At 34.8% G+C, this 21,759-nt stretch overlaps 1 protein-coding gene across 1 annotated transcript in view; it reads right to left on the bottom strand.

Moving 5' to 3' along the window:
- Window positions 1-2,686: 2,686 nt before the first annotated feature.
- Window positions 2,687-21,759, bottom strand: part of LOC113228151 — a 70,365-nt gene continuing 51,292 nt past the window's right edge. The window contains exons 3-6 of the mRNA XM_026461361.1: window positions 11,710-11,858; window positions 9,433-9,533; window positions 6,835-6,939; window positions 2,687-6,022 (exon numbers count right to left, since the gene is read on the bottom strand). Coding sequence (XP_026317146.1) covers window positions 3,530-6,022; window positions 6,835-6,939; window positions 9,433-9,533; window positions 11,710-11,858 — 2,848 coding nt within the window. The 3' untranslated portion in view covers window positions 2,687-3,529. The remainder of the gene's footprint in view (window positions 6,023-6,834; window positions 6,940-9,432; window positions 9,534-11,709; window positions 11,859-21,759) is intronic.

The raw sequence follows: 21,759 nt of genomic DNA, 5'->3' as shown, positions 1-21,759 counted from the left end.
ACCACGGGTTGGTGAAGCTGTCATCAACGAATTTAATAAATTAATTTATGTTGTTTTTTTTATGAAGGATTTATGTAATTTTCTATAATTGTTTCTAATTTATTTTGCATGCACAAGTAAAATAAAGCCGATTTTATTTTATTTATTTTTTAAATGCATTTGCTATAGAAATTGAAACAACGTCAGAAATAGTAATAAGAAAACCAATCTTTCGATTTTCCTGCAGCTTCAATCCAACCTTTTATTTTGAACTCAATGGAAAAATTTAAAAATTGAAAATACTCCACGTTTAATCTACGAGTATAATGGAATTTAAATATCCAAAACACATAAATTTTTCTTCAAGCAACAGCAACATCCAAATTGATATGAAATTGAAACGGTTGTCCGAAATATGAGTTGTGTTAAAGTTACTCGAAATAAAATGTTTAGTAATAATAATAAAATAAAAGAAATCAATTTAACGTGAATGCTTTTCGCTTCGATATTTTAGGGATTTTAATTACAAAAATCATAGTAAGAAATTCAAACATTTCACTAAAAGTTTATTGTCGATAAACATCAATCTTCGTAAATGAACATCACTATATTTGAGTCTAGAAATTTCTATGGAGACAAAGAAAACATTGAATAATAATAGAAATAGTAACTAAAAATGCAAATAGCCGGTGGAATGTTATCTCACTGGTTTTAAAATTTTTGTTTTCATTCATTGACTTACAAATAAATGGACGACGGGTCTAATACAATAACCACGAAAAAAATGTCCCAAGTCAACCTATTTAAACGTAGTGACATGTAAAGGAATATGAAAAAGCTAAAACGTTGAATTTAAATTGTAATGTCATCGCAGTACTGTCTAATTTTGCTTGCTTCGCTGTCAGTCGAACAAATGAAGACTAAAGCGTGAATGACGCTCTGTATACGATTTTAACGCCCTATAAGTTCCGACACTTTTTAGCGCGGACCCGACGTCCATATAATCGTAAGTCAATGTTTTCATTCCAATTTTTACAAGGTGCGTTTTACGAGAGATCTTGTATATCGCCATGTCACTGTGGCGATGTTTGTAGGCGTGTCACCTGGATATGGTCATTTTGACCATACCATTCGAGGCGACACGAACAACGCCCCCATACCATATCTCTCCATTTTTTCCTATATCTATGGTCCCGTCACTTGGTATGATAAAAAAGACCACTGGGTGGTGAACATTGGCCATTTTACACTGTGGCTAGTGTCTAAAAAAATGTATAGGATATTCACAAAATAAAACATCGTAATTTATTTATATTTTTTTATTTATTTATACATAGTAAATGTCAGTTGTCATTTTGTTAAACGATAAAAGTAGGTACAGTCTTCGAAATATTAAAAAAAAGTTTTATAATTTACAACAAATCGAACCAACGCTCTGTGTTCATTTGTGGGCACTTCATGTACCTGATTTATTTACATAAGGCTTATTATGTAAAAAAATAAAATTAAAAAGTGGCATCGTCGTATGGTAAGCGATACATGTATACCATACTTATTTTAAGGGTTGTATTTACATAGGAATTCATATGTGAGCACTCTTAAGTAACGCCACAATTTTAGATTTAAATCACACAGAAACAGCCTCAATTTTCGAGTCATTCCTAAACTCCACGAACTAGGTAAGATGTGGAGAAGGCGGTGGTGATTGGCTTCACAATAGGTTTCTCTTCTTTTTAATCAGTGATGCTTTTTTTTTAATATAAAAATTGCTTTGCCTTCGCATTTGAAGTGCTTACGAAAAAAGTTTTATAGATGGTGCCAAATTCATATATTTTTTGTATTCTTTGCTCATTACTTTTCCCTCATTTCATCATTTTAATTCTACGTCTCTTTGAACTGTATTTGTGTGATTTAATACTTTTTTTTTAAATATAAAACAAATGATATACATCGATCTTATAATTCGACCAGAACATTATGAAAAATTCACCAAACCTCCCTAATTTCTTTAAATTATGATAGATTTATTACAATTACTTTTCATAATATTCTGTGCTATGTTTAGGCAACGGTCTAAGTTTATACAAGTATTTTTTTTTATATTTATAATATAATATTTACCTATCTATTGCAATAGTGCCAACATTTAATTTGCGATATCTCATTTCCTATATTAAAATGTGTAACATACATTTATGTTGTCATAATTTATTATATCTACATCAATATATTCTGTGATTGTGATATAATTATGTATAACTAACAGATGATTCAGGATGGCAGGCGTTGCTTTTTTGTCATAATTAGCTGAATAGCCAGAATTTTATAACTTGCACTTTATGGAAAAATTAACATTTATTAATGTTTATTACAATATCTTATATGTGAAAATTCTAAAGTGGTAACACTTATTTTCAGATTTTTTTTATTATGGTATAAAACTACAACAATATATTGATAAATATTTAGACACATTTTTTATATTTAGAGAAATGTGAGGCATAATATTGGCATAATAATTACTTAAAGTTAAAATAACAATGTCAATTATTTCATATAAAAATGGACTGACATGACAAAGTATTCATGGTGTTATGAGACATAAAATAAGATAATAATTTATGAAAATTGTTTGACATAAAATTACTTTAACTATGGACAGAATTATTCAAAAATAATAATTATTATATCACATAATATTTAAAATTATTCGTATTAATTGTTGTTAAAAAAGGTAGATTAAAATTTTTCATATTTCAAAAAATATGAAAAATTTAAATAATATTCAAATAAAAAAATCAACCCTTAAATCTTATCTATATGTAAAATGGCAATGAAATTCGCAATGATACCTTTGTAACGACAAAAGTTAAAAATCCTTCAATGTCACATTTATAACTCTCGCATAGAAATATATTTTACGTATCGGTAAAAACATTGGGGACTACTCCATTCTGTGGACTCCTCCATTCCTACTGAGACAATGTAGTTTCTTAGTACAGACAGTAATGAACGAATTAACAATTTATAGGCTTATGGAATTCATAGATATTGTTAAAAACTTTTAGCAATACGTACGAAAATAGACAGTACTTCTAAAATAGTACGAGAATTTGAAAAAAATCACAAAATTCGCAAACTAAATGTCGTTTTAAACAATGAGCACAATAAACCACCCAAGTTAATACACCGCTTTCGAACATCTTTCTTTGATAGTTATCAGTTAGACTTCCGGTATTTTTAATAAGTAAACATTTTTAGACAATACTCAACATTTACCTTAACATAGACATGATATTAACGTTGCATTCCCAAAAATCAATGGCATAAATCGTATGCACTTTTTTTACAAAATGCCTTTTTTAAACTTAAAAAAATATGCTATTTACACGAGGCCGTTATTCTTACTTATAAATAAAATTTAAACCTAACTGTACACAGTAACTTTACACGATGAGAAGCGGATTCCATGATAGGACCTCAAATGCCTTATAATCATGACATTTTATCAAAAGCTAAGGTTCTCTGCGCACGGCAGTTTTATAGTAAATCAAGTGGATGGGCCATCTTCCAAAGGCCTAAATCTGACGAAGCCATCTTGGGCTACAAGCATGCTATTCCCTTCACTTTCGCTAGGGTTAACCTCATCCTGCGGTTGCGCGTACGACGCTTCGTAACCACAGTTCCTTGGTGCAGGCTGTGGGGCATTCCCCAAAGCACAAGGATAATTTCTCTCGTTAGGATCTTCAGTAAATCCGTATAGATCGGTTGATTTTGGTCTATCGGGGAAACTATTATTCTTACCTCGTTTTTGACTGCCACTGGAATTGACCATTGAAGTGGAAGGAGAATTCCTGCGTTGAGAATTCCTTATCTGATCTCCGTAACTCCTATTTGGGTTCAGAGTTTGAATTCCCGAAGCGTGGTATGATGCATTCTCTGTGTTATAATTACCATATTCATCAGGGAGATGAGGTTGGTGGTAATGATGGCCCATGGAATCATAACCCATCGTCATACAGTTCTGTACGTTCTTATTCTTGGCTCTGTGCTTCTTCCTAGGGTTGCTATTAGTTCTAGAAGACACTCTATCATACGACATATGTTTAAAATTGTGCGAGCTACGATTCGAACCAGCGTTGTAATTCTGATTCTTGATGTCTCGAATGAAGTCGCTATTACTGCCGTATTGTATGACGTTGTATTCGTGATCTAAAGGATCTTCTCCTTGTAGGGATTGTATAGCAGGATCACAGTTGGAATAGTGGTCGTCAGACGCCGATTCAATGCCGTTATACCCAGCCATGTTAGGGTGATGTTTAATTAAATGATTGGTCTGGCTTGAGGCCGCGTTACTTGATTCGGTCGAGCTGCTATGGCATGCGTTTGCGATGGAACTGTGACCGGAATAGTTCTCGGTCCCCGAATTGTTGTCGCAGTTTGCGGCAAGAGTGTTCAGTTGGAATCTTTGGTGGTCTATAACAGGACCTCCGCAACATTCATTAGGCATATTCGGGTGATGTCCAGTGCTTTCGTAAATTGGTTTACCAGTTCTTAAAGTGTAAGTATGAAGATTTGTGTTAGTACTGCATATGGCAGGATAGTCATTTTCGAATTGTTCGTTGCTTGAACCAGCAGTGCAAGGGAATAATCCTAAGCCTGGTATCTTATGTCCATCAGCTTTCTCGTGCTGAAGAGACACGATGCCGACTTTCAAACTTATAACCCAAGATATAAGGGCTACAATACTGATTTCAATCAGACGGAGAGAGAATTGATATCCCCATTGCAACCAGTTAAACTTTGTCATGTTTACCTGGTTGATGCCAACAATCCCGTAGATCTGCAAAGTTGCCATGAGAACAAACAACAACGCCGTGGCTAAATTTATATGTATAGCTTGATACAAGTTTTGGAAGCCGTGAATATAGGTGTGGCTTTTCTTTTGAAGGACAGATTTGAGCATTCTATATACATAAAGGTAGCACAGGCCTAATGTGAGGCAGGCTATAATAAATATAATTTGACATGTTAGCCCTAGTACCCTTTTTTCTACTCCTAGCGGAGTCCTATATATTGTATTACTATTTTCGAAGATATGCAACGTTAGACAAGAGAGGAGATGCAAACCACCTCCAACAATGACAGTTCTTGAACGGAACAAGAAAGAACAACACGTGTTCTTGAAATTTATACTGTTAGTCAACAAAAACAGTATAGTACAAGCGAACGCTATACTAAGGAATATTTCAGGGACGTGCAACAATATTTCGCTTAAAAATACTGGCAGGGAATTATTGATATTATAAGGATCGTAGCACATATAAAATATTCTCATTAGACATACAAAAACTAGTATTAAATGTAATATAATGAAGTAATATTGCGTGAATAGATGCGTGAATTTGTTATAGCATATGATTTTGAATATAGAGTATACGGCTAATATAGTAAACATTACTGTAGCTAGATAAATGTGGACGTTCCACGCGAAAGGCCAGGTTAACCCCGGTCTTTGAACAGGCCCGTTACTCTTTGGATCCTGTTTTTTCTTTTCAGCATCAGAATTACGAGGCAGATTGTGATATCTCTCTGTTGACATTTCCGGGTCACGTAACTCGAAACCTATCGTCGTGGCTGGACTGTAATCTTCCTTCTTACTCTCGTTTGCTTTTGTGGAATACTGGAGATTTCTCCTAGTATTCGTTTCACTGTTGTCTATAATAAGAGGCCTATCTAAATTGTTCATTTCCGGGTCTAACACTGCGAGAACCGATCCTTCTGTCGATAAGTCTCTGTTGGCGTCACTTAGGGTGACTCCTGCGTCTTTGGTGACGTAAATGTCACTCTTGGAAGTCTTTTCAGGGTTGTGTTGAGGTTTGGCAGTGACGGTCCGGAGGAGGACGTCGGGGATGTCCTCTTTCCTCCCGTTGGAGCCGGAGAGGATCCGCGATATGGTGGGGATGTTAAGGGAGTTCGGCACGAAATCAGTGAAGTTCGCCTGGTCGGTGCCTTGCTTCGTGTCTGTGTCTAATTCATCAGGCTGAAATAAAAGAAATAGGTCAGATTTTTATTATGCTTTACAAAAATATATACATTTGTTGTACAGAAGACTCACGCTACATTTATAGATCAAATGGACAATCGGGCACACGTTTTCGAGCAATTAATGTTAGATCAAACGATCTCAAATAGGGAACCCCTTGAAAACTATTTCAATTGGCTAGATTATGTCGAATTTACAACATTAAATCTATACATAATTTGCGACTCTATTATTGTTGTTCATTGGCTTTAGATTCCACTGAAAACCAGCGTCACAGCCTAATCTCGGCTGTAGCATTAGCAGAGTTGATTTTTGCGTATGCCACAGCCGCACAAATTACATTATTTAAAATTGTCTTGATTGTTTGATACGTTTGCTTCGATGTTGTTTTTTGTTTCACTTCTCTTTTCATTATTGTTTCTTTAAGTGTATTTTTGTGATGTGGCGTCGCAATAAATGTTTTATATTCTATATTTTAGTATTATTCTTTTTATTTATTTAATATCTGCTGGTTTTTTTTTAAACTAATTGATATGTGTCAGTTCTTCTCTTTTTGAACATGGCAGGGCTGTAGCAGAATATTAACGCCGAAAAACACTCCGCCATTGTGCTGAGCAACAAATCATTTTATATACCACTATTGTCTGTTACTAAACTTTGTGTAAAGTAGCTTATTTATTTATTGACGTGTTGAGATGGATAAACGATTTTATTATTATTATATTTTTTAATCATTTCGTACTACCCTACAACACCCTATCTTGAACATTATTTAGTACCCATGCTAGTATGTAAGTTGTGAAACTGACCTTATGACTGGGTGTGTTAAGAGCCTTTTTCTTCTGAGGCTCGACGCCAGGAGGCGGCTGCGGGGGCGCAGGAGGCGGAGCCGGCACCTGAGGTGAGGAAGTCTCCTGTAATTCAAAAATATTGATGTTTAACCGTTATAAAAGTAAGTAAATAATCTAAAACGTTAATACAGTACACTAGGCCGCACATTAGTGATGAACAACATAGACAACCACGAGAGAAATAAATACAGGCCATAAAAATATTTCTCCCGGCCCGCGCATCGCACCCGTGAACAGACTGGCAGACCAGTATGGTAACTGTTCGGCCACGGAGGCAGTTATTATATACTTTATGTCTCAGGGCGCAGTGGCAGTGCCACTCAGTCTTTTAAAGCTCTGAGTGGCAGCTGTTATGGACAGGCGTGTCGCTTACCATCAGGGGCACGGCTTGTACAACCTAGGTACCATAAAAAAATACGTTTTACGCCTGTTTATTCTTATTACTATCGTCCTAATGACATTCTCAATCTGAATTGATATAATGTACGCCGAGGTCGACCTTTCCGCATGTTTAAATGCACGAACGGTTATGTATCTAAGCTAAAACTTTAATATGCACATAAAGTAAGCATTTCTGCACTAAAAGACTGAATACATTTGCATACTCATTTGGCTTGCGGCGACTTCGCTTAGAATAGGGCTCAAACTTATAGACTGACGTATTGTTTTGCATTGTCACATTAGGGTTACCATGCTTCTATAATGTTTGAGATAAATGGTAATTTAATTATCCAAAAGCTATGACTACTATGACTCTCTCAGTGTTTTGTTAAATTTATTAAAAAAGTTTTTAGTAAAAAGCTACATAAGTAAAATAAATTTTGTGTCTTTACTTCACTGGTAGGCAAATTTATACTTGAAATCGTCAAATTGTTTAATCTAGTATACAAAAGTATCATTACATTTGAGTAAAACTCGATTTAAACAACTAAATATTATTATTTACATTTAGTTTTTAAAACCGCCCGGGCATGCCCCAATCTCTGCCTAGAATACATAAATATTGTAAACATCGAAGAAAATACTTTCCCGGGTGTTAAGTTCAAATTTTCAACAAGTCACCTACATAATGAATACTCAAAATGACTCTTTAAAAAAAATTAAATAAAAATATTTTTATTAATGTATAAGTATATAGCTATTTTTTGTGTCGATTAATTTCAATACAATTTTTAAGCAAATCGATTCGACGTTAAGGCGAATGGAATCATCTAGATCGTATTCATAATTTAAAAAAATCTTTCTAAACCCCTACTGAATCGTAACGCTAACCCTATTGGATATTAGTCTGCAAGAAAGGTAGTTAGGCAACATCTAAGTACAATTATTAGTATACTATATTAGGCGTTTGTTGCTAGCTACTGTGACTCGAAATGAAAGTTGTACCCGACTGGGGCTGAAACGGCTGTCAAAAGTATTATTTTTTTTTTGTCAAAATTAATTATGATCCGATTTTTAAGAGCACATAATCCGATCTGCATTACGATCCAAAAAATCAATTCGATGTAAAAAATCGGACATCCCTAATCCATATGACCTCCTCCTACAATTAATAGGGTTTGGTCTGAAGTTCCCACGGGCCCAATATATTTCAAATAAAAAAATTCTTATCCCAGAAAATCCTAAACAATGGTAACACCACACCTAGCCGTGCTGTGAGAACATGTCGGTGATACCAACATCAGATGGTCAGATTGTCAGATTGTGCAATGTAAGCGTTAACTATTCCTACGAGTAGGTCGGTCGTGAGTTGGTTTCTCGTATAGTTTAAGCTTCATGTTGAAATCTGTTCATACACATTATACAAACCATATGTAATGTACCTCTAGAGTCATATATTATTCTCTACAGTTTGCGCATTCTGCAGCTGGCCGTAATCCACAGATTCAAATTCAAATTACTTTTGTCGTTACCTACCGTTCTTAAAAAATATAATTAAGATGAATTTTAATATTAATCAAACAATGCACTCTTAGTGGAATAATGTCATATCTGCAAAATAACAACTTTTCAGAAGAGAAGTTTATTATTAGTACGTTTAAATGTTTGAAAATTCGATTCAGCCTCAGTAACAGCCTAATTAAATTAACGTTGTACACAAGGATGATTACAAATTTAGAATAAAATCATTTCGTAATTGCGTTACTTTTCTTAAATACTTTAGTAAAAAGACACTTGCGATTAAATTCAAAATTTATTCAATACACATAGAGTGCTTACTTCCCTCTTTCCGAAATTTCGGCAATACTAAAAATTAAATGCAAAAAAACGCACATTTACGAAAATTGCTCTAAATGGGTATTTGTGAAATTAGCTTACATAATTTCGGCGGTACATTTTATTATTTAAATATTCTAGAATATTATCATACGATACGGTATTTACTATAGTATACTCATAATTGCCACCGAAATTAGGCAGAAAAAACTAGTCTGAAAATTATCCAAATACGCTATAATAGTATAGTAATTGAATTGCAATTCGAAAACATAGAACAAAATATATTTCAGATATATTTTTTGTCTATTCTAATTGCCGGTTATAACAGGAACTCACCTGTCCAGGAGGCCGGATGGGAATGCGCTCGTGACCTGGTCCAAGTGAAGGCGGCGGGATCGGCCGTCGGTTGAGATAGTTATTCCCGTCTGTATTCGTGCCTGAAACAAGTGCAGCACAATAATTAGAAACTTCATTTCAATACAGATAAAAAACATAAAGCTGTATTCATAATCATAACAAATTGTAAATATAAATAAAAAGTGGAGTGTTTTCCCAAAAAAAATCTCAATAAATATATAGTTGTTTTTAGAAAATAGTAGCCTCAACCAAAATCACGGATCAAAGGGATCAAGCACATTTTTGTCAATTACTGAAAATCAGGTTTTTAGGAAAAAATAATTTCTTGTTATTTTGGCCAGAACTAGCTCACATAAAGTGTGTCTCATTTTGAGTAAAAGTAGATATCTTTTGATTGTTTCTTACAATATGTTTTTTTGACATGTAGAGAATCAAATTTTAGGTTCAATAATGATACAATATTAAATTTCACATATTATTTTGAGTTACAACACTATTGTAATAGCAGTGAGATGTGTTTTTACAAATATATATTATGAATAAGAATCGAAACCTGGATCGTCTAGCGCCCACATTGCTAACCGCTATTCCACGCCGTCAAAGATAGTATCATAATTAAAGAATAAGTAAAAGCCATGTGCCTTAATGGTTATAATACCATCGCTAGAAAACAACCTCGCCGTAACTCGAAAAATAAAACTTGAGTTTTATTTACAGCTTTTTTGTGTTTCGTCAAATAACGACGTCGTATTATAAAAAAATATCGTCGTAGCATAACGACTCCTAGACCACAAAATGCGGTTTTTTATATCCGATTCCAAATATGTAAAAAAGTAATTTTCTTAACTTTTCGAGATACGACAAAATTGCTTTCCAGAGTCGATATTATTTGCATTGTTTTAGAATGGCGTCAACCAGGCTAGCATCGTGAGGAATGAGTTTCGGAAAAGGTTCAGAGAGCTCTTTGAAGACGTAGTGGTCACGCCACAAGAGCATATTACCCTCCTCTTAAAATAGTCGGTTAAAAAACAGCATATTTTTTTTCTTAATAATTTTCTACCTATATAATTATTATTCCTAACAAGTGATCACCTAAACGCATAATCACTAAAAATAATTACACGTATGGAAGTAATCTTGATACTATTAAATTTATTCATAGAAAACACCCATTATTTCCAGGCTTTTATATTAACGGACGCTGTCTCTAGTGTAAAATAAACTTTATCAACTTCGATATAAGACTGATAGTATGGTCATTTGATACTTTCTTAGTGAAGTAAATGTACTATCGATGGGAAAAGTGCTTTGCCTTATAAACTTGGTAAGATACATCAGGGACGTGCTTTTTTACCATACAATTGCCAAGTTGACACCAATCCAGAGCTTTTTAAGTTAAAAAAGTTAAATACGATATATATCACTTAACTGTCAATTCTACCATGACAACACTACGGACTAAAAATTTTAATGTAAACAATTTATTTGCGTAGTCTGGTTCAGAAATTTTTTCGTGAAAATCCATATATCTACTCGTACTTAGAATAATAACGCATAGAATGATAGTTTCATATCAAACCAACTGTCACAAGTGAGGCAAAAATCAAATTAATGTAGGCTAGTTTTAGTAGTGGGTTATTTTTCGGTTTTAGTGAATATTTATATAAAAATACAAATTGAAACGCGTTACTTCCTTGTGGAATGTGATATTAGTATCTATTTTATGTTTGTCTGACGTATTTTTACACTCATTTACCGCACATTTCGTCATTTTTAGCAAAAATTCTTCTATTCTTCTAATCTGTTCGCGGTGCAAGTTGACCTTGAGCACTGAAGGCCCGCCCGCTCGTGTAGGCCCTTTGGGCGCGCTTCAATTTGCCTCACTTAGCGTGTGCGGACTAGGTTTCTATGCATTATTATTCTAAGTATATCTATATATACTATATACAAATTGAAAGGTTCGGAAAACCCCAAGCGACGAATTGAATAACTATATTGCCCTTTATTTTACATGCCTTCCAGCTACTTTTAATGGCACAGGGTTCAAGACAAATCCTAAAGCTAAAATTAATCCAAAGCAGTTTTATAAAGAAACAAAATCTTTAAAAAGTTATATACTCATGAACACTTTGTAAAAATAGTGTAAAGTTAGAAAGTCGTGTTATATTAAAATTAGAAACAAAACGATACACATTCTTCGCAGCGATAGTACGTAAATGTAAAACTAAAATGTATAGGTTCAAATACCAAACTTACCTCGGAGCGTAGGCTTGTCAGCAAACGGGTTTCTATACTCGGGAGGCAGCGGGGGGGTGAAGAAGGCACGCCCGGGGGGCGCGTATGAGGGGACCGCGCCCCCCGCTCCCAACCCCGCGAGGATCGACGCACCATGGTGCGCTGGCGGTCTGCAATCAAGAAATTCGAAATTTGAAACTCTTTGTTATTTTTGCTCTGCTGGTACTTTTTTATAGACATCAGGAATTTAGTTTAATAAAATTTGAGAGCGAATTTTATGTTGTATTTTATTTTTTGTAGTAAAGAAAGAATTCGAAATGATCTCTGCCGAAAACAGTCTGCGTTGTTTTTATTCATAATTCTTTATTATTTACTTGATAAATACTATTACAATAAAATGTTCAACAACCAACTTCCATAAAATGATCAAGTAAAAAAAACTATATTGAAGATTACAAAATAAATTCACAATCTTTTTCTTAATGTAATTGTGTTAACGAGTACGCCCGTAATAAAAAGAGACTAAAAAATACCACCTTTAAGCCAAATTAAATTGAATTCTATTAAAACTTAATTACGAGCCAATAAAAAATCAACCAATCAGCATTCGTTATTTTCCCCTTCAACGCAATCTTTCCCAAGAGTGAGCGTGACAGTAAAATTACAGCAAGTCATAAAATTTCAATAAAAAGCCACTAAAGAACAGATTTGCATCCCCTTTGCATCCCATTGCTCGTGCGAATAACTCGAAAACGATCCTTGAATTCTAAAAAAGTGTGCCTAACTTACGCCTAGGAGTTTAAGTACCCAATCCGAACAATTGGAAAATTCAAAAATTTCGAACTTTAAACTCAAATTCTTAGAATTATAAATTTTAAAAGCCGAATGCTACGCCGCATTCTAATCCGCAGCTTTTGAAGTCGCGGGGAAAACAAAAAGTCGTTAACCTTAACCGTCCATTTTGCATTGACCCCTTGTTCGGGGGCGTGTGTTTACAAATAGGGTTCTACGCAACGCAGAGCAATGTGTATGGAAATGGCAAAAATTGGCGCGGTGCCCACAACTCTGCCATTCAGTTGGCTTTATTTTGGTACGCAAACAGAGTTTCAATGAAACGAATAATAAAACAAAAGACAAACCTATGCATATTTCAAACCATCGGCAAGAATAACTAGACATAATAATAATGTATCCACAGACTGTTAAAAAATGGATACCTCATGCCGATTTTTTTTCAATAATATATAATTGAATCGTATATTCCATAGCTGTACAAACTTCAACCACGAATATTGATGCTTTGAATTAGGGAAAGGGAACCGAAAAATTGCCACTCATTGAAGGGATCGGTGCTCTGAATTATTAAGAGGGTATTAGGATAATTTATTCTCTTCCAACCTGGTTTAATATTCCTATTCAATAACAGATGGCGCCACGCGTTACTAACGCCCCTTTAAATAAATTGCAAACTTCAATCTTATAAGCCAACAGCATATTCCAATTACTTTTTATAATTGAGCACGTAATAAATATTTGTAATACAACATCAGAAAAACTTTTTAAATTTAAACAAGTAAAAAAGCTTAATTAGTTCTGCTACTCTCCGCTAGATGGCGTAACAGGTCTTGAATGCAGACGCGAAGTCTTTCTTGGTTTTATCTAAGAGCTTTAATTATTATTATGAGAAATAATTTAAGTAATCGGAAGTAATAAATCTAAACTTGATGAACTTTGGAAGATAACAACCTAAAGTAGTTACTGATTGTTTCTCTATGGTGTTTTGTCATCGCGTTATCAATGTTGATATAACAAATCAAACGAGCTGTAAGTTCATAATTTATTTGGATTATTTCATTGCTCCACCAAAGCTACGCCTGTTATGTATGGCTGGCTGGCTGGCTGACGAACTAACAGAAGACGGTGGGTTTGTGTTTTATTTTTATTACTCATTATCAAAATGATTGTAAAGAAAGTCTTCCACCAGAACTCTCAAGACTTATCATTAAATCGCATGTTGAAAACAATACCATCGTTAAACGAAACTTGCTTTTTTCAAATTTGAATTTAATTTCAGAAACTTTAATGGCTATTTAAAGAAAATAAAAAATACGTGCGAAATAGTTCTATCGAATGAAAGCCTGAAAACTGCTTCCACTCTTGTCAAAAATCAAGTCCTACAACCCAGATGAACAATTAGAAATTCAGAATAGATTTTATTTCATCTAGGAACATTCAAAAGGCAGATCTCCTTAAAACCGAGTAAGAAAGTCCAGATGTGGCTTTTTGTGAATAGATTATACAACAGGAAATATAACAATTTTTTCGGATCTCTCAATCCTCACAAATCATCTCGGCACGGCTCTAGATTACACACAAAGTGTATCCTATAAGCATTTAAGTTTATTTGAAAAGAGCAATCCCTAGAGTTTCTTGCTTGTTCTTCTCAGGGAAGTTAGCGTAGTGAACGAGCAGTAGCTTAAATGTGACGTTTTCAAGTAAAATTTATTTTATCTACACACGTATCATAAACCCTCTATCATGTGTTCAAAAACAGCAAATTACAACCAGCGTTAAACATAAACTGTTTTGTTAGAACTAATTTCTTATCTGTGAAAATGTTATTATTGCTTCATAATAACATCGAGTTCGATGTTATTATTACATTCAAATTTCGAACGTCTCTGAAAAACAAAACAATTTGATTCGACCTCAATTCTAATATTAGTCGAGACGAAGTTTTGTTCAAAATAAATGTCAATAGCAAACAATTTTGATAAATTTCACACGTTACTTGATATCGAACGATATGATAGTTAGGGCAGATTCTAGTTTGTCTTTCAATTAAAAATAAAAACTACGGTTGTGTGACATGCGTGACAAAAGTTTTGCCGCCATTTCGCCATTCGTAACATGCGGTTCCTGAACACATCACAGAGAGCTTATATGTGTAGATAAAGCAGTGTATGTAACTGTCTATAATTAGGCTTTAAAACACTCGTATTTTAATGCCTTCCATTATGTAACAGTCACATAAACTTCTATTATCTATGGAATAAACGATTCTTTGACTTTGAATTCTCAGTTGTATGTCGTTAGAGTGCTAATGGCAGGATATAGTACGCTTAGAATAATAACGCATAGAAACCTAGTCTAAGTGAGGCAAATTGAAGCGCGCCAAAAGGGCCTACACGAGCGGGCGGGTCAGTGCTTAAGGTCAATTTGCACCGCGAACAGCTCCAGAATTTTAGATAAAAATGACGAAATGTGCGGTAAATGAGTGTAAAAATACGCCAGACAAACATAAAATAGATACTAACATCACATTCCACAAGGAAGTAGCGTGTTTGAACTTGTATTTTTATAAAAATATTGACTAAAACCGAAAATTAACCTACTACTAAAACTAGCCTACATGAATTTGATTTTTACCTCACTTGTGACAAGTTCGTTTGATATGAAACCATCATTCTATGCGTTATTATTCTAAGATTGTACGTATATCTGTATATGTATATTCTGCTAACAGTTACAAATGGTTGTTTGTCAGTGGCCAGACACGAGCCACTTATGCAATTGACATTGCAATTTTTTAGTATTTAGCCATTGACATTTAGCCCTTCAATCGGTGAAACGTGTAGTCTACTAATATTATACAGATTTCTTTTGAAAACTAAATTGCTGATTAACGAGACAAAAAATTAAGACATGCATAGTAATTTCCATTGAATGTCATCACTGCCATTCCATTGACACTATTCAGTAGCAGTGGAGCTTCTTGTGAAAGAGTTCGTCCAGGGAAGTACTGCCACATTACCTATTTCTGTCGTCAAGCAGTAATGTCAGCATTACTGTGTTCCGGTTTTGAAGGGTAAGGGTGAATTGTGAAATTATAGGCGTATGGGACTTGTCAACTTATGCCTCAGGGTGACGGCGCAGTGGAAGTGCCCCTAAAATCTTTGCAATTTAAAGCTCTGAGTGGCACTGTAACTGTTATGGACAAGCGTATAGCATACCATCAGGCGCACGACTTAAAGTTACAAAAAAAATGTCTGATGGAGAACGGGAGTAACACTTTGTTGGTTTGAAAAAAAATCCAATGCGTAAGTATTGAGAAAATTGAAAAATCCGTTATCTAATACTTTATACATCACGTCTCACGGGTGGATACCGGTCTATTCTAAAGAGATTCTATGAGCAAGTAATAATTGGTAATATTTTGTAATGAACATTATTATTTCATACTTTTAACGTACAATCACAAATAACGCTTTACATAAAGAACGGCCCAAAAGATACATAGGAGAAATAACAACATAAAACAACAATGATTTACTTTTCTACCATGAGTCATCAATATTCCAAGCTTTTACATTTCATTAACAATAGAAAAGTGAATACCGTGATTTATTTTGCACTTTAATGTTATATAATTAAGATTATAGCAATAATGTGTTTTAGCAAGCAAGCAAGAACGCATTAAAATAAAACTTCTTTAGTATAGATTAATAATCATTAAGGGGAATGTTTTTAAAGAAAGCAAATCTATGCGTGGTGCATGGGATCACATTTTAGCGATACACGATTTTAAGTAAAGTAATAATTATAAAAATAAATATTAAGTTTATTAGAATAGCACGAAGTTTTACTACCATAATAATCAATTGTTTTTGTGAATTTACTTCACTGAATTTCTCTGTGTTTGTTGCAGACTTTTGTTATTTGTTTTAACGGCTTTTTTTGCCACGTGTGAGAAATGTATGAAAGTTTTTCTACATTCAGCCTCACTCAGCATTTTCAAAATTGCTTCTGGACTGGTAAATACCGATGTGGTCTTGTGGGACATTATTATTATAATTTAATTAGGATAACCAACTTTGTTTATATGAAAAAAAATTTTTGTGTGGCACATAAATGGTTTGAATCAAAGTCAAAGTCAAAAACAATCAATTATTCCATAGATAAAGTTTTATATAACTTGAAAGCGTCATTTTTAAGCTCAGGGTGCTAACTTTCCTGAGAGGAACGAGCTCTTTTCAAATAAACTTAAATGCGATGGATAAACTTATACACTTTGACTCATATGTGTGGGGAATTTAGACTTACGTCGTCTTTCTATATATCTTTATATAACACGTAGTCTTCTATTTTGTAATATGACTTTTCAATTAAAATAATTGTATTTTAAGTTTGAAACTTAGAAATTGATAATCTTAATAAATATGCTCCGAAATGTTATAGCAAAAACATATACGATTCCCCATAAAAGAATCGTTTACATTGCTAAACGAATTTGTGGTACCATGAGTTTGGACTTAGTTCTAAAATTTATATTATGGATATCCTGTTTCTTACTGAAATTAGGTATATTTTACGTGATACCAGTCTCATTGTACTTTTTCTCTGAGAAATGGTATTCACACTGCCGCATTGTTTTATAGGCATTGTTGTATTTTTTTATTTATTATCTAAATTAGTATATCAAGATTGATAACATGTATACACGTCACCACGATAGCAACTAGATTAAGAAGAGATCACAGATCTCCCTTACAATTTAGTGGCCTTGTGAAAGAGCCGACGAACTGGAGAAGTAATGCCATATTACCTACATATTTCTACCGCCAAGCAGTAGTAGAGCATTACTGCATTTCAGTTTTGAAGCTCAAGGGTGATGGTGAAATTACAGGCGCAGACTTGTCAACTTATCTCTCATAGTGACAGGCGCAGTGACAGTGTCCCTTCGATTCTTGCTATATAAAGTTCCGAGTAGCACTGCAACTGCAACGGACAGGCGTGTCGCGTACGCTTGTTCGTACCGTCACGTGGTATCATAAAAAAATAGTTCCCGGGTTCGATTCTCGGTAGGACCAATTTGGGAAATAAACTTTTCTAAAATTGGTTTTGATCTGCACTTCCACCAATGCCTTAGAAATAAAGGACATTGGCATATGCCGCCACAACGAACCATAGACTTAAACCGAAAAGCAACCGTCCCACTGTGGAACCACCGCTCTACAAATACCACATTTAAGCGTTTTTAATAATCGCGCACATTTTGTTAATGGCCGACATTGTAAGAAACGTTTTTTTCCCGCTTTATACTTTGGCGTTGGTAAGCGCCATAAAAAAAAAGAAATCAAATGTTTATTTACAAAATGTTCATTTGTGCCCAACTTTACATCTAATTACACCACAATCTCGGTATCTCCCAAGCTGCAACTATTAATTAAAACGAAGAATACCCAAATGATTTGCCAAAGTCCTCCCTTAAATCCCATCCCCTTTATAAGAGATTTTATACAATTTTGACAGGCGGAATTAATATCTCAATCATGCTTAGGGGTCTGTAGCCCGCAGAAGTGACATGGCATATTGCTTTTTTAATTTTTTTTTATGGTTTGGCTTCGCTGATTTTAAACCGAATGACGCCGAATGCCGTCTGCTGGACAACAATTGCAGTGCCACTCAGAGCTGTGAATCGCAAAGATCTGAGGGGCCCTTATATTTCCACTGCGCCAGTCACTTTGAGATATAAGTTGACAAATCCCAGGTGCCTGCATTTTACCAGCACCCTTACCCCTCAAAACCGGAACACAGTAATGCTGACATTACTACTTGGCAGCAGAAATAGGCAAGGTGGCAGTACTTCCCCGGGCGAACTCCTTCATAAGGAGCTCTACTGCTGCTACTTTCATATGTAGAGTAAATTTTCTTAAACAGGTTTTTTAAAGTATTTTTTATTGTGTATTTTTTTATTATTTTACCACTATATTGACTTTGTATTACGCCCCCTAAAATGCGCTATCGTGACCGCGTTGCGATCTTCTCGAGAACCGCAGTCACACTGGATTAGAATTCTACCGTCCGTTAAGTGACAAAATAATTTTTTGGAATGTCAGAAAAAAAACCGTAAGAAGTTTTAAAATATTGATATTGTTTAATGATATTTCAGCTATGCATCGTTAGGGTCAGTTCCGATAACTTAAACTCGTTGACTAATTCTAACTGTTTTTAAAAGTGAGTTTTGTGCTCTATCTTATGCTATTTAAAACAGATGTTTGAACATTTGTCACTTAGCCTAGTTTTAGTTTGCGGACGGCAGAATTATTTCCGAAACACACAACGCCATCTATTGATTCGCATTGTAGTCAAAGTTTAGAAATTAATTTTATTAATATTAATAGCATAATAAAAATAACTACGTATAATTAATATTATAAGTAGTTAGTTTTTAGAAGAAATTATTGATATCCATGTCCATTTACATAATATAAACTTCTTATATTTATATTATCTATATATATTCAGAGTTAGGATCTGTAGGACGGGTATGAGCAATCCTCTTGAATTTTGGTCATGTTATAAACAAACTAGTGGAGTAATTAAACAAAAAAATAAACGAATATCGCGGTAGTAAAACATTATTACATTTAATAAAACCAATAGTAAACTTACAAGCTTAACCTTTTCATCTCCGTGGTTGCGTAAAAACAAAAGAGCGGCTGCGTAATTTCTCAATAAGCAACTTCTTACTAATCACAAAGACTTTCCACTTTGTATTTGTAAATAACAAAAAGAGATTATCCCACGGTGGTACCGCGGAGTCGTGACGGCACGAAACTCGAATGAAATTCGCGCAAAAATTTGATTCCGCATTTGCATAATCGCTGTGAGTTAACCGTCTTAGCGTGGGGTAGTCGTATATTACGCAATCGTGAATGAGTAATTCATACATTTACAAACAGCAGGAGAATACGGGTAGAGAGTGCTAAACCTTACCATACTACACTTTTATTAGTAGTAGACCTCTTGTGAGAGTTCGTTCAGGGAAGTACTGCCACCTTGCTTGTTTCTGCCGCCATTAATGTAAGCATTACTGCGTTGCGATTAGAAGGGTAAGGGTGCCGGTGAAATTACAGGCACATGGGACCTGTCAATCTTATGGCTCAGGGTGATGGGCGCAGTGGCAGTGCCCATAACATATTTGGGATTTAAAAGGTTGGAAAATGGATTTAGCTCTGAATGTCACCACAACTGTTACGGCTAGGCGTGTCGCTTATCACCAGGGGCACGACACGTTCGTCCCGTCAATTGTTGTTATTAAAAAAAACTTATTTAATGTAGAAACGACTTGAGTCAGTCAAGCCGTTGTGTGTTTAATGTCGGCGGTCCGAGAAGAAGCGAAACGTGTAAGAGCTATTTCGTTCTTTTAGATATAAAAGAGACTTGCGACGAATATTAGGTTAATATTCGGTATTCGGCTTATTCAGTTTATTTAGCCGAACACCGAATATGGAATTACTATTCGGCCGAATCTTCTTCTTAGTGTGCCGCTTCTCTACGAAGGTTGGCAACCATCATAGCATTCTTATTTTTGAAGCTACTGCACAAAAGAGGGAAGCCAAGTACTTATTATTTGCAAACCAAAATAAAATTAAATTTTTGAAAGTTAATCAAACTGAAGCGGAATAAGCAATTAATTTCATCATTGGGCCATAAATTTAATTTATAAACTTGAAATTAAAGTTCTCTTGTTGTTTCATTGCACAATATTATTTATTTATTATAATGAGTGGCATTTTTGGTGTCAATTTACGTACGTTGGTTAATCAGCCGAATAGTTTGGCCAAACTATTCAGGCCGAATATACTATTCCTTGCTACATTAATATAAAGTTTTGTGTCGCTAAATTTAATGACTACCTAAAAAAAGTTATATTCGTATTTATGCTTTTTTTGTAGTGACAAAAATAATAAAGTACTTGATTCAATATAAAAAACAAGAGATGAAGTATTTATCTAATATACGTAATTATTTATCCAAATAATTTATTGGAGTCTTAAAGGGTTGAGCTTTGCTCAACCCCTCTCAGCTTTTAAATCCGTAATAATAAGTTGGGCTTCAAAAATAACAAAATCCGTAGGCGTCATTTGATTTATGTGAAAAGTTATTTCTGTTCCAATATAATTATTTTAACGTAAATTGAACGATGTTTAATTTCAATGAGACTACAGTTATGCCGTATCAACGCAATGCGTTCCACTGCCTGGCACAGCTCTATTCTCAAGAAAATGGCCTTAAGTTAGGGTAGGAGCCACTGCGCCCCGGAAGGAGGCGGCGGAAAGGGACAGGGAAGATTCAGCCCCTGACCCGATTCGCCGTCGGGAGAGTGGGTCGCAGAAAGAGAGCTATGGCTCTCATGCTGCCGACATAGAAGGGTAACGGGTGGCGTAAGCCCCCATCAGATGGGTCCAGTGAGCGGTAGATTTAGGGCAGTCAGTCGCGTGTTACTGGTAGGCCCGAGATGACGGTGTACGTGTTTCACGTCTGCTTCTCAGGACTCCTGATGGGGAGACAAGAACTTTCCCCGGAAAGCGAAATGGGATTCGGCGCTCAACTGAACCACCCACAGTCGGAGTCGCGGAAGAATAATAAAGCGTCCCCGTCCCGCGACTCCGGCTCATGGTGAGGAGATGGGACACCGTCAGGTTTCAGTTGTCGAGTTTGACATAACCCTTTGCTTCTCCCGGGCGGAAGGTGTCCATGAGAATTGCCTGACTTTAAAGACAAAAAAGATGCCACTGCGCCCGTCACCCTTAGATATAAAGTTGAAGAGTCCTATGTGCTTTTAATTTCACCAGCACACATACCTTTCAAAACCGCAACACATTAATGTTTACATTACTGCTTAGCGGCAGAAATAGGTGAGGTGGCAGTACTTGCCTGGACGAACCCACACAAACACAGTTCTATTCACAAGGAACTCTACTATAATTAAAACCATATTTATTGGCTACAAAACGTGGTGTATAAAAAGTATTACCTAGCTAACCACGTAAGTCCACACAACATGTTTTAGAATGTACAAAATAACATTTCGCAGAACATTCTATGCAAAATTGTCTGCGAAAACTTTATTCACTTTCATGACAACTTATTAACTAAGACCAAGTAAAACTAATACAATAATTATACAATTAAACGATTTAAAAATAACAAATAATGTAATTAAATGACAAATAAATAACAATACGTATAAATAATTAAACTAAGTCAACGCAGTGACAGGCG

The sequence above is a fragment of the Hyposmocoma kahamanoa genome, unplaced genomic scaffold, assembly GCF_003589595.1.
Source record: "Hyposmocoma kahamanoa isolate Upper Pololo Valley unplaced genomic scaffold, ASM358959v1 224, whole genome shotgun sequence".
Taxonomy (NCBI): domain Eukaryota; kingdom Metazoa; phylum Arthropoda; class Insecta; order Lepidoptera; family Cosmopterigidae; genus Hyposmocoma; species Hyposmocoma kahamanoa.
Note: the sequence above shows the minus strand (reverse complement) of the source record. Positions and strands in the feature narration are given on the sequence as shown.